General features: G+C 35.7%; 1 protein-coding gene across 5 annotated transcripts in view; it reads left to right on the top strand.

The window, feature by feature from the left end:
• Nucleotides 1-15,326, top strand: part of FNDC3A (fibronectin type III domain containing 3A) — a 143,109-nt gene that overhangs the window by 62,024 nt on the left and 65,759 nt on the right. The window contains exon 1 of one of the 5 annotated variants that reach the window (XM_015538997.2): nucleotides 12,489-12,599. The exons of the other annotated variants lie outside the window; for them this stretch is intronic. Coding sequence (XP_015394483.2) covers nucleotides 12,593-12,599 — 7 coding nt within the window. The 5' untranslated portion in view covers nucleotides 12,489-12,592. Of the gene's footprint in view, nucleotides 1-12,488; nucleotides 12,600-15,326 lie in introns of those variants that run through there. 5 annotated transcript variants of the gene reach the window in all.

Genomic DNA, 15,326 nt, shown 5'->3' with positions numbered 1-15,326 from the left:
CAGTTGACACATAAAATTAACCATCACAGAATAGAAATTGTGAATTTGTCAATATGTAATTTAAAGCAATGAGTTTGAATGTGTTCTTCAAGAAAAGTATGCAAAGTGGGGGCACCTGGGTATCTTGGTTAAGTGTCCAACTTCCGCTCAGGTCATAATCTCACAGTTTGTGAGTTCGAGCTCCACAGTTTGTGAGTTCGAGCTCTGTGTCGTGCTCTGTGCTGACAGCTCAGAGCCTGGAGCCTGCTTCAGATTCTGTGACTCCCTCTCTCTGCCCCTCCCCCACTTGCACTCTTTCTCTCTCTCTCTCTCAAAAATAAACATTAAAAAAAATTTTTTTTTAAGTAAAGTATGCAAAGTAAGGAGAAAAAGATTGAAATTGGAAGCATGAGAGACCTGTAACATTTATGGGATTGGTAAAAAAAGAATGAATAAGGTAACATACAAAGAAACATACTACAGGTCTCTTCTATCTATTCCCTTCAAGGTTAGAGCAGTATAACAGGTACTGTAAGATTGTTAGTAAGTATTATAGGAGGTAAAAAAAAGCCAGTACATTTGAGTTGTTTAAGAAAATAAAATTGATTTGCTGTAGACCTTACCAACACCTTTAACAGGCCATTCATCATCAATTTTCAAGATGTGTTTGTCATTTGTAGCATCTTCTAAACTCTTTTGACAATAGAATCCTTTTTTAGAAGTACCTTATGGGGGCGCCAGGGTGGCTCAGTCGATTGAGCTTCTGACTTGATTTTGACTCAGGTCATGGTCTTGGGATTGTGGGATTGAGCCCTGTATCCTACTCCACTCTGAGCATGGAGCCTGCTTGAGATTCTCTCTCTCTCCCAATGCCTCCTCCCCTGCTTGCACTTTATTTTTCTAAAATGAAAAAAAATAAGGGCACCTGGATGCCTCAGGAAGTTAAGCATCCAACTCCTGATTTTGGTTCAGGTCATATGATCTCACTGGTCCTGGGATTGAGCCTGTGTTGGGCTCTGTGCTGACAGCGGGGAGCCTGCTTGGGATTCTCGCTCTCTTTCGCTACCCCTCCCCTACTCGTTCTCTTGCTTTCTCTCAAAAATAAACAAACATTAAAAAAATAAATTTTAAAAATAAAAAAAAATAAGTACCTTATGAAACCAGATTTTGTAGAATCACATTTCAGAAACAACTCTCTTTGAGCAAACTCTAAGCTTCGGCTTTCAACTTCTAATGTTTGGATACTCATCCCCAATGCCACCCTAACCCACCCTCTTGGGAGGGGAGGGAAACAACATAAAGAGAGGTAAAAGACAAAGAAATAGAAATATTTGCAGCCTATCAAAAAGAGCTAACTTCTTAAATGTATAAGGAACCCTTGAAAATCCAGTAGAGAAATAGGCAAAGGCTAGGAGCAGACCGATCACAGAAAAGGAAAAATAAATAGTTCTTTCTTAAAAGTTTAATACGGATATTCAACCTTACTCATAAGAAAATGCAAAATAAACTATATCGAGATGCTGTCTTCACCTTTCAGATTGGCAAATATCAAAAAGTGTGGTAACTACTGGGAAGGGTGTGTTAATGAGAAATACATTAGTATAAACTGATATCTGGTAATGTCAAAAATGTAAATTTCTCTGAAGCAATTCCACTTCTAATAATTTATCCTACAGATACACTTACACATTTATGAAATGATGTTTGTACAGAGATGTTCATTGCAGCATTGTTTGTAATAGTAAAAGGTTGAAAATAACTTGAATGTCTATCAATAGGGGAGTAAAATAAATTATGATACATTGTAACAGTGAAATACTGTGCAGCTATTAAGTGAAGCGGCCCTACATGTACCATTTGGAAAGATCTCTAAGCTCTATCATTAGGTGCAAAACAGTGTGTATAGTATACTATCATTTGTATTTTTAAAAGAATATACATATAATTGCTTTTACATGCATAGAATATCTCTGAAAAGATTTACAAGAAGCAAAGAATGGTTGCTTTGGGAGACAAACTGTATGGTTGGGGGACAAGGTTGAAAAGGAATCTCAAACTTGCAATCTAAATATTTCCAAAGTGTTTTATGGCCACAAGCAAAGAGCCTGGGAAGAGCCACGCCTCCTCCCTTTCTCACCTTAATCTCATCATAAATGATCTACTCTGTATTTCCCAGTCTGGTAATGTTTGAAGAGAATGAAAGGGATATGAAGCCTCTATCTGTGTCTTTCCTTTCGTGGGAGTTTTTTCTTCCCTTCATAGTCTTTAGCAAGCCATCAACACAGTGAGTTTTTAATCTCCTTTTTTCCATTTAAGATCATGTTAGCTGGTAAGGACTTGCCCTGAGAAGGATGGGATGAGGAAGATATAATAGTGGCCAACAGCAAATGATCAAAATACATAAATCATGACAGAAAAATAAGAGCTTATAGTCCAGTCTTCTCCTGATGAAAGTTGATGTGTAGTGGAAAAGTATAACAATGTTTTCAATTGTGAAATAGCATTTGGTTCCTACTGTGAAAAATCTAGATTTAAAGATTACCCTTCAAAAAGAACCAGAAACACAACTATCTCAGTAATTTTTATGTCTTCCAAATGTTTCTTTCAGATGATTACTAGTTTTAAAACAACAACAACAACCTTAGAATGAAGGAGAGCCCTTACTTTTCCTCTCTTTTTTTAAAAACAATTTCTCATAGGAAATGACATGAAAGTAAATGCCTGAGAGCATGGGAAAGGATCCTTGGCATATTTTCAAGTTAGTCTGATTATGTCAGATTAATGATGATAGAACAAAAAGGTTGTTAAATTTACCTTCAGCTCTCATCTCCCATCAGCTTTCCAGTTCTCCTGGGAAGTGATAGTCTTTGAGGAAAAGGAATGTTAATGTTTAAGTGTAGACACCTAATTTCTTCTCAGAAGACCCTACAAGGAGAATGTGAACATTCTGTGGCAAGCCTCCAGAGATAGGTTCTGTTCCTGTTAGGGAAGTGAAGATCTCTAATTCTAAGAGGGTTAATTCAGGGCGAAGATATTTTGAAAACTTCTATATAGTTACTCGTGGTAAACCATCTTCTCCAATCCATCTGTAACTATAAAAAAAATCAATATTTTCATGTCAATAAAACTAAAAATAGGGAAAGCCCGAAGAAGAAATGGAAGTGGAAAAAAGACTCTGAGGTAGCTATGAATTGTGAGGCCATGGAATGTATTGCTCCAAATCTCAATGTAAATGTTATTTGTCAGGCACAGCATTTTATATAAAAAAATAAATGTGGCATATTCTTCAAAAGATCTGTCTACAGTGTGGCTACAGAAGCCATTTTCCGGATAACGCAGTGGCTGGTAGAACCTTAAGACAGGTTTTAAAAGATCTAGACCTTAAAGCACAGAAGATGTAAGGAAATTTAAAGATAAATATATACAGTGGGTTATGTGGGAAATCTGTAATTAAAATTATAAAGCTCAGCTATTATGTAAAAAGAATATCATAACCCTTTTTAACATTAGCAGTAGTGATTTAATGCAGTCTGTGCATGTTCAATGACTGGTCTGCCTGTTATGTAGGCACTTTTTTTTCAACCTCTGTGGCCTTAATGTTTGATCCTGACAGGATTTGCGTCACTGATCCATATCACTGCCAGTGTGATGTCAGCATGTGGGTGTGCAGTTACTGAGAGATAGTTAATCTAATGTGCTGCAGTAAAATCTCAAGCACTATTTCCTACTAGAATAACAAAGAATGATTCATCATTGTTCACATTAGACTGATACTAAAAATAGTAGTGTTCACAACCTGCTGCATCCATGCATGTTAATATCACAGCCTTTGTCGCTTTCTAAACAAGAACATTAAAAATAACTTCTTTAGAAACAGGTACTTGACAAATACATCTCCTACTTCAAGTTTTTTATCTATATACAGTTCAATTTAGTGCTAACTAAATTGTACCCATGATATGATAGTCCTTCAAACTTTTTTCTACTTAGTGTGCTTATCACTGATAAATCTAAATGCTTAGTAGCAAATCTAATTATATAAATTTTTAATTAGCTGTAGACAGATATATGAAATTACCCATAATTCTGAATCACACTTAGGCCCCTCATTTAAGCAATCCACTTTATCTAACCTTAAAAAAGAATAATGTATTTTCAAGGAAAAAGCCCTTAAACATCTAAACAGTGAATAATGACCTTTAATCTTTTCTTTTTCTTCTGTAACTCTCAGCATTACTGTTCCCAAATTATAATCACCAACTTATTAAATTCCTGGACTCAAGGCCTGTGCTAATTGCCTGCCTCAAGTGAGTGAATGTTGCCAAGTGTTTTGTAGACTTATCAAATAAGCATCTACTATTAATAGGGTGATTTTATTTGGTCCCAGTTTGTCTAGGACAGTTCCAGTACATATATAACTCTCATCTTGGTGTCCAACCAGCTCAACATTTGCTCCAGGGTTTTCATTGTTTAACAGAGTATAATTTAGTGTTTCATTAAAATAAACTGTAATGCGGGATCCTTGGGTGGCTCAGTCGGTTAAGAGTATGACTTCTGGTTTCTGCTCAGGTCATGATCTCACAGTGTTCATGAGTTCGAGCCCCACATCAGGCTCTGTGCTGACAGCACAGAGCCTGCTTGGAATTCTCTCTCCCTGTCTCTGCCCCTCCCCTTCTCTCTCTTTCTCCCTCTCTCTCTCTCAAAATAAATAAAAATAAACTTTAAAAAAAAATCTGTAATGCATCTGGTCATCTACCATTTTGTATTTCTGGCTTCTGCCATGACCCCCTCTAGTAAGCAGTATATCCATCTCTTGTTTTCACTTTAACCTATGATTAAATCTTAAAGGCAACTAGAGTAAATTGTTTCTTTTTTTCTAACCCTTACCAGAAGCAAGTCCAGGACGGCAGTTAAGGTACTTAGAAGTAAAGCAAAGTACTTAGATCTAGAGGGCTAGGGTCAGCTGACTCCTTTCAGTCTCCTCATAGTGGTGGCTGCTGAAGAAGTATGTGATGCTGCTGCCCCTACTGGCCACTTGGCGTCATGAGGTAACCATTGGGAAGCGTATAGGTTAGATGAATGTAAAGTACATGCAGGAAATCTCCCTGCCACTGAATATATATATATGGAAAAAAGTCTGAATGGTTTTGTCATTTATTATATAAATCTATAACTACTTATTATTGGCAGTGCTTTTTTTTTTATTTTGAAGTAAACCCTTTCAGCAACAGTGAGCTAAAAAAAAATCTAAATTTGGTTAAATATTTAAAAGAACCATAAATGGAGGCAATTCAATGAGGTTTGTTTGTTGAAATTTGGAGGTAATTGTGGTCCAGTGAACATAATTGGACTGAGATATTTATACATTTCAATAAGAAAAAAATAGAATTATGAATAGCATCTATTTAGCAGAATTTGCTCAGATCTTACCAGATGGCACCTAAGAATCAAGAGTATTCCCTGAATATAAATATTGTAGTCTTAAATTAAAATATTATGGAAAAGAGTCAATTAAATGTGTCTACAGTTTCAAAGTTATTAACCATAAAATATAATACTTGCAGTTTTATGAAAAAATTAAAAATGAGACTATACTGAAAAAAATTTTTCTGTTAAAGACCAGGGATATGGAATTAGAGACACATATAGCTAACAGATTTACTAAACTACATGGATATGTACTAAAAATAACTGTTCTAACACTATTTTAATATCCAGATATTCAATATAAAGAAGTCTGTAAAATATTCTTTAATGTACTTGCATGTTTTTAATTAAGCATTTTATTTTTTAACGTTTTTAATAGAGCTTTTCATGCCCTTCAATGTAATAAAAGCAATTTGTCAATCAATAAAGAGCTACATAATTTTAATAATTTTTAGGCCCCTCTTTCACTTTCACAAGTGTCCTCATTTGGATGATGATAATACGGTTATCCTACCTCTACTGTATTCTCCCTCTTGCATTACCAGAACTTAGCCAGCCTCGAAAACAAATCCTCATCTCTCTTACTATTAAGAGTTATTCCCAAATCCTTGTCCATAGATTTGGGGAAATTTCACCAGTCTGAGAAATGGGAAAAATAAGGATAATATAGTGGTTTTTCATTAAACTAAATTTATTGAAGTTAAATCCCTTCAGTTTTGAGGTTAAAACATACTTTCTTTATGAATGATGTGGTAGTATAGAATAGACTTCCTTCTGTTCTTAATTTCTTTCTTCTTTCCTTTTAAGGTCATAATTTGGTTTAATAAAAAGCTGATTACTGAGGCACCTCGGTGGCTTGGTCAGTTAAGCATCCAACTCTTAATTTTGGCTCAGGTCATGTAGTGACTTTGAGCTCCGTGTAGGGCTCTGTGCTGAGCGTGGAGCCTGCTTCAGATTTTCTGTCTCTCTCTCTCTTTCTGTCTCTCTCTGTCTCTCCGTGTAGGGCTCTGTGCTGAGCGTGGAGCCTGCTTAAGATTCTCTCTCTCTCTCTCTCTCTCTCTCTCTCTCTCTCTCTTTCTCTTTCTCTCTCTCTCTTTCTGTCTCTCTCTCTTTTTCTCTCTTTCTCTGCCCCCTCCTCGCTTATTGTCTCTCTCAAATGTAAAAATATAAAAAATTAAAAATTTTATTTTAAAAAAAATTTTTAATGTTTATTTTTGGGAGAGAGAGAGACAGAGTACAAGTGAGGAAGGGGCAGAGAGAGAGAGAGGGAGACAGAATCTGAAACAGCCTCCAGGCTCTGAGCTGTCAGCACAGAGCCTGATGCAGGGACTCAAACTCGGGAATGGAGAGATCATGACCTGAGCTGAAATCGAACACTTAACCAACTGAGCCACCCAGTCACCCTAAAAATTAAAAATTTTAAAAGCTAATTACCTTAATGAGTCCCCAGAATTTGTTTTAAAATTTTACTGGCACATAAATCAAACTACTTGGGAAATACTGTATTAGAACATAAATATAGCTATAGATATCTCTGTTCTATTGATCAATCTTTGTCTAATATCTCGCCTCCTAACTTCATCCAGCTGCCCTCAACCCCAGTCAATCCAAAACATACCTGGTTTTTGGATGATCCTCACATTTGCTTACCATTGGCATGAACTGTGTAAAGTAAAACTTTTATTAAATTGATACCTTAATTTAATATAAATAAAGAGGGAAATTATTAGAGAAAGAAAATGCTACTGTGTGGCCAGATCTGCAAGGTGACTAAGGCCCCTAAAAGGGGAAAGAGGAAAAATATGGACAAGCAAATAAGAGAGATTTAAAAGAAAGTTTGACTTGTGGCCAAGTATAAAGTTACAGGTTCTAATTCTTAGCCCCCCTTATCTTCCTGAGATTATTTGCATATGTCAGTGTCAGTTACTGCTGAGCAAGAGACTCCTCCTCTAGAGGACCTGATTAGTTGCAGATATCATTGACCTTTCCTAGTTTCCTTGTCTGCATGGACATGCATCAGTTATAATCTAAGCTGCATGAGCTTAACACATGTTACTTAGATGTTCATTGAGAACCTGTACCTTAATACTACCACAAGAATCAGGATTACTGTCATGGTCAGAGTCAGTCTTTTGAAGGATTAGATATATATTCGTAGAGTAGAATGAGATATATCTCACATCCCCACTCTTAAATTCATGTCTTAATGATTTGAAACCACTGGGTTGAATGAGTCTGGCTCTTAAGTTTTCTAACATGCAATGACCCAGACATATTACAGTCTAAAAGCAGCCTTAATAAGCACCTGATCTTGGTTATTTGTTGGCAGAAAAAATTTTGTAAAATGAAAGTCAACTTTAATTTGCCTTTAACTAGCAATCCCTTTCTGCAAGTCCACTGATTCAGCTGTCTTGCTATCTTAGCTGTTTATTTTGCAACCATTTTTGAGGGTACATTGTTTAAAGTTAGACATTTATTGATGCATTACTGAATTTTATATATGAGAGAAGTCAGCATGGGGTTATACCTACTTTAGTTTTTTCAAGCCAAATCATTGCTATGCTCTATGGCAGTATGAGACATGCTTTATCTGCATTAGCTAGCTTGACAATGTGGTTCTTGGTGTCTTAATTTTAATCATATTTCAGTTCATACAAACCAAAGAGATTTTATGGCCCAGCTCTAGGGAAGACATAAGACCAGCTTCACTCCCTATTTATATTATTTTTTTCTAAATTTTCCCTTTTCTTCAGTTTGTCAGCTATTTTGTTTTGGGTTTTGTTTTGTTATTTTCAGTGGGTTTTGTTTTTTGTTTTTAGCTTTTGTTTTTGTTTCTCTTAAATCTCCTTAAATTACTTTTGGAACAGGTTTGGCTATTAAGTAATTCACTGTTTTCCATATGAGATATCACTCACTTACTAAAAACTTCTTCACAGCAGTTTCAGTGAGATACATTCAGGTACATTTTGCTTTGTTTTTATTCTGTAACTAGCAGATATTTGGGGTGTGTTACATGGGGTCTTCCATCCAAATATTCAGTGCTTTTCTATTTGTAATTTATCTTCAAGTGAATCTTGGTATAATTATGCTGCAATTTTCTCATTTATTTTATAATTTGTAATATTTTTGTTATGTCCTAAACAAGAGACAATATAATGTAATGGTGAAGAACATAAATTTCAAAGCTAGACCACCTAATTCTCTTGACAGCTTACTAGATGTGAGACCTTGCAAGCTACTTAATCTCTTTGTATCTTAGTTTCCTTACCTATAAAATGGAAATAATACTTATTCCATATCAGATGGATATTATGCAGATTAAATGAGTTAATATCTGTAAAGCACTTAGACCAGTGCCTGGTACCTAATAAGTGCTTATAAACAAAGTCATCCACGTGTCACCTAGTGCTTGTATTGACAAACCTACAAGAATGCTAATAGTTAATATGTTAAAACGTTATCAAAAAGTACAAACAATTGCTGTGACATGTCATGCTATTGATTTAAGAGAACCGTCTGCAAAATGTTGGAGAGTGTTTTGAAAATAAAAGGTGCATTTTAAATTTGCTGGAATTATCATATAATCAGCTAAGAAAGGGAAAATGAAGAATATGGTCATCACTGCATAATGCATTCCTGTAATTGTAGTGTTCTTGATGCTTCCTGTTTGTTTATTCCTCTAGGAAAATTGTTTGGTGCACATTCATGAATTAACAAGGTATTTAGGACACATAAAATATGTATATCTTGCATTGTCCTTATTATAACTGTAAAGTTCTTGAAAGTATGGACCATGCCACTAATCAATCCTAGGCATTAAAACTTTATGGCAACTGTGTGGATAGTTGAGAATAATTAAGATGGAGAGCTAAGTCTTGTTAGAAGCATTAGAAATAATGAAGACAGTTGAAAATACTGAACGGGACAGAAATAACCAGTACAGCAAAGAGCTAGTGGAGTATGGAATGGAAATTAGATCAAGAATAGCAGTGGACGGGGCGCCTGGGTGGCTCAGTCGGTTAAGCATCCGACTTCAGCTCCGGTCATGATCTCCCAGTTCATGAGTTCAAGCCCCACATGGGGCTCTGTGCTGACAGCTCAGAGCCTGGAGCCTGCTTTGGATTCTGTGTCTCCCTCTCTCTGCCTCTACTCCACTCATGCTCTTTCTCTGTCCCTCTCTCTCTCTCTCAAAAATAAATAAACATTAAAAACTTCTAAATTAAAAAAAAATGGAAGTGGAGTGGTAACTTCGACCTCGTGAAGGGACAGTGATTCTGCTGAAAATAGAAGAAAGAGGTGAGAAAAGTTTATAAGTAACATTGAAATAGTCAATTTCATGTTGACATACATGGTTGAGGTGAGGTTGGGGGAAGTCCTTAAAGGGTGGTGGAGATCTCTGATAATCACTCTAAAAAACAGGATAGGCGATTAACCAGGGATAAATTCCTAAAAGGATTCCTGAGCAATGCTGATGGCTAAGTTAAGGTTGGAGATAACTATGTTTATAAACATGACAGTCTGAATGTCATTTGATTTCTACAGTTCAGATCTAAGAGAAGAGAAGTTAATTATTTCATTAAAATTAGGGATTTGGAGGGAGGGGATGTAAAAGAAAGACATCGATGGGAAAGGAAATCAGGCAATGAAGGTAGTGTTCAATCAGGAGGAAAGGGAAATCATTATAAGAAAGAACAAATATTGTAGAACAAAGAGAAAACTGGAGAGATGAAAGATAGATGTGGTGGCCAGATACTGAAACATGAAAGTTGGGATTTCAAAGATGAGATTGTAGAATTTTAAGTGATAAGTTCCAAGATGTATCTTTGAAGATGGGTTACTAAAAACAGAATGGAAGAGTTCATGAAAATTTGAGGCTAAGACTTTTGGACATTAAAGTCATTGTGCTGATGAGCTAGAGTAGGATAGAAGGGAAAAAACTGAACATGGTGCTGCCAGAGTTCTCAATAAATGAGAACAGCAATGAGAAGTGGTAGAACTTCATGTCCTATATTTATATGACATGATCTCAAGGAAGAAGAAACTTAAGCCTGAAACTGGAACAACAGTGGTAATGGGAAGCAGCCTTGGAGTATCTGGAGACTGCCTCAGGAGAGAATAGGAAGCCTCTACTCCCAGGGACTGCTGGCAAAGCTGTCCTGGGGGGAGCCAGGTTTCATTTCAAAGAAACACATTAATAGGTGTTCTGTGAAATAGTTGAGAATATAGGGGAATTTACTTATAATGGGGGGGGGGGGGGAGGTTCGAATGAACACAGTGGAAAGACCTGAAAAGATCATCAGTCAAAGAAAAAGTCAAGAAATGGAAACATAGCTGTGTGAGAACATGAGCAAAAATGAGGAAGTGGGCTGAGGGGCTTGCCTTTTGTTTAAGGACTGAAAATCAGAGGTATGGTTAGATTTGCTGAGAGGCTAATTTACAAGCAGATTCTGTTGAGACCAGGACTCTCTACTCTCAGGCCTAGTTCTTCAAGGCAGCCTTGCCTTTTAGTAGGAACTTTGAAATTAACAACTACTCTTTGCCACTTTTGAGAATAGTCTGTTAGTATCGTATCTCCTCTGGAGTCCCTGGCATGTATTTATTGAAACCTATTTCTCCAATAACCCCTTGCTAGTTCTTTTCCATCTTCTTGGGAGAGGAGGCTTTGAATGTGGTGTACATAATTTTTTTAAATATAGCCTTCTTATTAGATAACCCTGACTTTGCCTCATTGTGTGCCCTTGGCAAGATACTTAACTGCATTCTGCTTCAGTTTCCATACCTATAAATGATGCCTACTTCAGTTATTGTGAGGATTGAGTTAACACATGTAAAACACTCTGAATGATACCTGGCACATACTCTGCAATATATAATTGTTTTTGAAAACATGTAGTAATCATAATTTTATTTATAATAATATAACAAACAAATAATAGCTGTCATTTGTCGAGGAAAGAGAAATCGTTATGAGAAAGAAGTACTCAGTACTTTAAATACACCTAATTTGAATCTCACAACAGTGCTACAAGGTTGATAATTTTAACCTTTTTACGGAAGGAAACAGACTAGAAGAGCAATAAATTGCCTTGCTAAAAAATATTGAAGCTTTTATTAAAACTTAAATCTTCTGTTACTAAATATATTTTCTTTCCACTGGGCAACTTGTAAACAAATCGCAATCATTATCATTACTTACACATTTATATTAACTATTAACACATTTCCTTAGCTTACATAGTACCATAAGTAATGAAAAGACCTCCAAAAGTTCTTACAGTCTTCTCCTCTCTTGTAACAACATCTTTGGTCTCTATGGGAGGTTGGGTAGGGTGTTCTGAGCCTGAATCACGGCCTGTCTTTGAAGATTTCATCAACATGAGTGACAATGCCATCCATCAGGCATCTGTATTAATGTCCAGGTTAAGTCTTAAAATAAACATACAAACAACAAAACAAAATCAGAAATAAAATGAAACCAACACTTAAAGTGATACCCTTTATTAACTTGAGAGGCAAATGCCAATCTGAAACATGAATCCCATGTTTGAGGAACACATTGATCAAGCCTATATTCTATAGACCATTGTGTGCTGTGGGCATTAAGGGTTGAGCATGGAGAGTGGATCAAGTTACAGAAGGACATTTCAGAGCAAACCCGCTAAATTACTAAATGTTATATGTATCTTAAACTTTCTAAATGGAGGTAGCGGTCTGGATAATAAAAACAATTAGAAGGTAATGCCTGTGATGTTACAGGAGATAAATGAAAACAAATGCCTGTGATGTTAACAGGAGATAAATGAAAACAGAGTAGTGTTTTACATCAGATATGTATTTCTGTATGGGTATTTTAATGAGCTTTTGAGTTACTTCAGGAGGAAGTCTGAAAGATCCTCAAATTCGGTGGCAGCAGTAAAAACCATTTAATCATTTACTATAGCCCAAACGCTGGCGGCAGGAATGTTTGCTTTTTTTTTTTTTTTTTTTTTTTTTCCTCCTCTTCCTTTTCCGCGGGTCACTGCAAGTCACGTGATGAGTATCACATGACTCGGTCAAAGGATCTTTTCCTCTCGCTGCTTGGGGAAAAAAAAAAAAGCAGAACCGTTCTCCAATTAAAGCTGTTAACGTGTACTACGCTGTTTCCTTGTTGGATTTTCTTGTTCTCTGCTGCTACTGTAAAAACAAAATGAGTGGTAAGATTTGCTGTTTTTGAACATTCTTCTTTCATTTTAAACATAGAAAGCATTGCATTAATCTGAAGTCATGCCGTGTGTGTGTGTGTGTGTGTGTGTGTGTGTGTGTGTGTTTTCAATAGATGCCAAATGTATCGCAGTGCAAATATTTTAAATTGTGGCCATGTAGTTACAAAAAGATTAGACTCTGTTTGGAGATAGAATGATTTTGCATTCCACAGAATATTATTTTCCAACGCCTTTATTTCACTAGGTTTTCTTTTTACCGCTAAAATCTGAATATTGGCATCAGATTATTTGGAAGCCATTGTGAAAGCTTGGAAGCTCTTTATAAAGAGAATGTGTAGCACGTCAGCAGCCCGTTGCATTTTAAGAATTTAAATTCAAATTTGCAGTTTCATCAAAAAAAAAAAAAGCCCTCTTAAATGTGAATGTATGCTAATAAAAAAATACGAATTAAACTTGACGTAGATGAAATATCGCCTTTATTAAATCATTGATGGCACTTTTTAAGAAATGGAGGTGAGGGCTTCTCAAATTTCTTAAGACAATTGGTGAATAGAATTGTTTCCTCTTTTAGGTTTTGGAATAGGTAATATGCCCCTAAAAATGATTAATAGCTCTATGATTTGAGGTAGATTTTGCTTAGGTCATATAGGTTATTAAGGAGCTGCTGGGTGTATCTACAGTTGTTCAGATATAGCTTCTCTTCTACCAGATGTTCATTTAATGGTACAATCTGTAACAGACTTGGCTTCTTTATTGGAACAGAATACCCCCTCACTGCATTTAATAAGGGTTTGTAGTTAATCTTTTAGTACTTTCGATATTTTATTCCAATAGTTCTTTCAAAAGTAATGTTGAAACTAAAGAGGTAAACAAACACTCGCATTAGTAAGCATGCAAGGTTTTAGGGGTTTAGACAGGAATATTCCTGTCCGTAGATAGGAATAGCAACTGAAGTGGTGCTGTAAATATTGTAGTTCTAAATTTATATTTACTATGTTTATATAATGGGACTTAATGTGTTCATTGTTGAATGTTGTTTCACACCAGTATTTTAGATACTAAATAGGGTATTCATGAATTGTCTTAAAAAAATTAACCATGTAACATTTCTGCCTCAGGATAAGATTATTTACTTGCTAGAGTGAAATGATTACTTCATAGAGAAATGAGTTAATCATTATTCCTGGACTGCAGCTAGTAATGTGTTTTCTGCTGGTTTATTTTAGGTTCGGTTTGTTTTGTTGTTTTCACTATCAGACTTAAATATAATTAAAGAATAAAGTAGAATTTTGTACTACTAAAATATAAGTATGAAGTAGTTTTCAAAGTATATGGTTTGAACTGTAACTGTGTAGTATTTATATATTAATATTTTTAGTAAAAAAGGGCAACCCAAAGCAACTATGTAGTTCTGCAGTTTTAAATGTAATCAGCAATAACTTATTTTTTACTCTGGGGGCTAAAAAACAGCAACAAAAACTTATTCTAATGACTTGATTTAAGAATTCATTTGAGGGCCTCCTGGGTGGCTCAGTTGGTTAAGCATCTGACTTCGGCTCAGGTCATGATCTCACAGTCCGTGAGTTCGAGCCCCGCGTCGGGCTCTGTGCTGACAGCTCGGAGCCTGGAGCCTGCTTCAGATTCTGTGTCTCCCTCTCTCTGACCCTCCCCATTCATGCTCTGTCTCTCTCTGTCTCAAAAATAAATAAACATTTAAAAAAAAATTCTTTTTTTAAAGAATTAATTTGACAGGGATGCCTGGGTGGCTCAGTCAGTTAAGCATCTGGCTTTGGTTCAGGTCATGATCTCACAGTTCATGGGTTCAAGCCCTGCGTGGGGCTCTACTGACAGCTCAGAGCCTGTAGCCTGCTTCAGATTCTGTGTATCCCTCTCTCTATGCCACCCCCCCACCCTCCAACCACCACTTGTGCTCTCTCTCTTTTTCTCAAAAAAATGAATAAACGTTAAAAAAAATTAAATTTGACATGTGAAAGGAACCACAGCCCCTGGCATATTTGGTAGAAGCTCAAAAAATACTAATTTCCTTTACTAAAATTGCAAATAGAATTTTCAGTGAATTGTCCTAGTTCCCAGCTAAATTTCACATGCTATAAATAATACCTATGCCAGTACTCAGGTTTCAAAAAACTAGTTTACTGTAGTTTTATATGAATTAGCCAATAGATGTAAACCAGCATTATTTTAAAACTATTCTCATTTTCTGTTGAGTCCCCCATAGAGAAGTTAAAAGGTAAGTTTTGGATGAAGCCTTTCTGGCCTAGAGGTATAAAGCCCCTCACAAGTTTTATTTTGTAAATTAATTGGTTAATTTTGGCTTAAATGTAGGAAAATTTTGTTCTTTCTTACTCTTTATTTTTTTAAGATAATGAAGAACTTTATTTTCCTTAGAAACATTGGAGCATAGTTCTTAAGTCTCAAATTACATCAGTTGCACTAATGCATAGTATTTAAATGTTCACTAAATATGTTGTACAGATATATCCTTAAATGAAACTGCCTGGTTTCCGATCTTTATACTACCATTAGGGCAAGCTTAACCTCTCTGCCTTAATTTCCACATCTGGAAAATGGGAATAGAATGATTGTAAAGAGAAAAAACAAAAAACACTTAACACATAGTCAATTAGTTTTAGCTATGTATAATTAGCTATTCTAAGAAAATATTCTGAACAACTTCATATATTTGGTGGGCTTGTT

The sequence above is a fragment of the Panthera tigris genome, chromosome A1 (assembly GCF_018350195.1).
Source record: "Panthera tigris isolate Pti1 chromosome A1, P.tigris_Pti1_mat1.1, whole genome shotgun sequence".
In the NCBI taxonomy this organism is placed as follows: domain Eukaryota; kingdom Metazoa; phylum Chordata; class Mammalia; order Carnivora; family Felidae; genus Panthera; species Panthera tigris.
The sequence above is the reverse complement of the archived record's forward strand: the minus strand, read 5'-3'. Positions and strand labels throughout refer to the sequence as shown.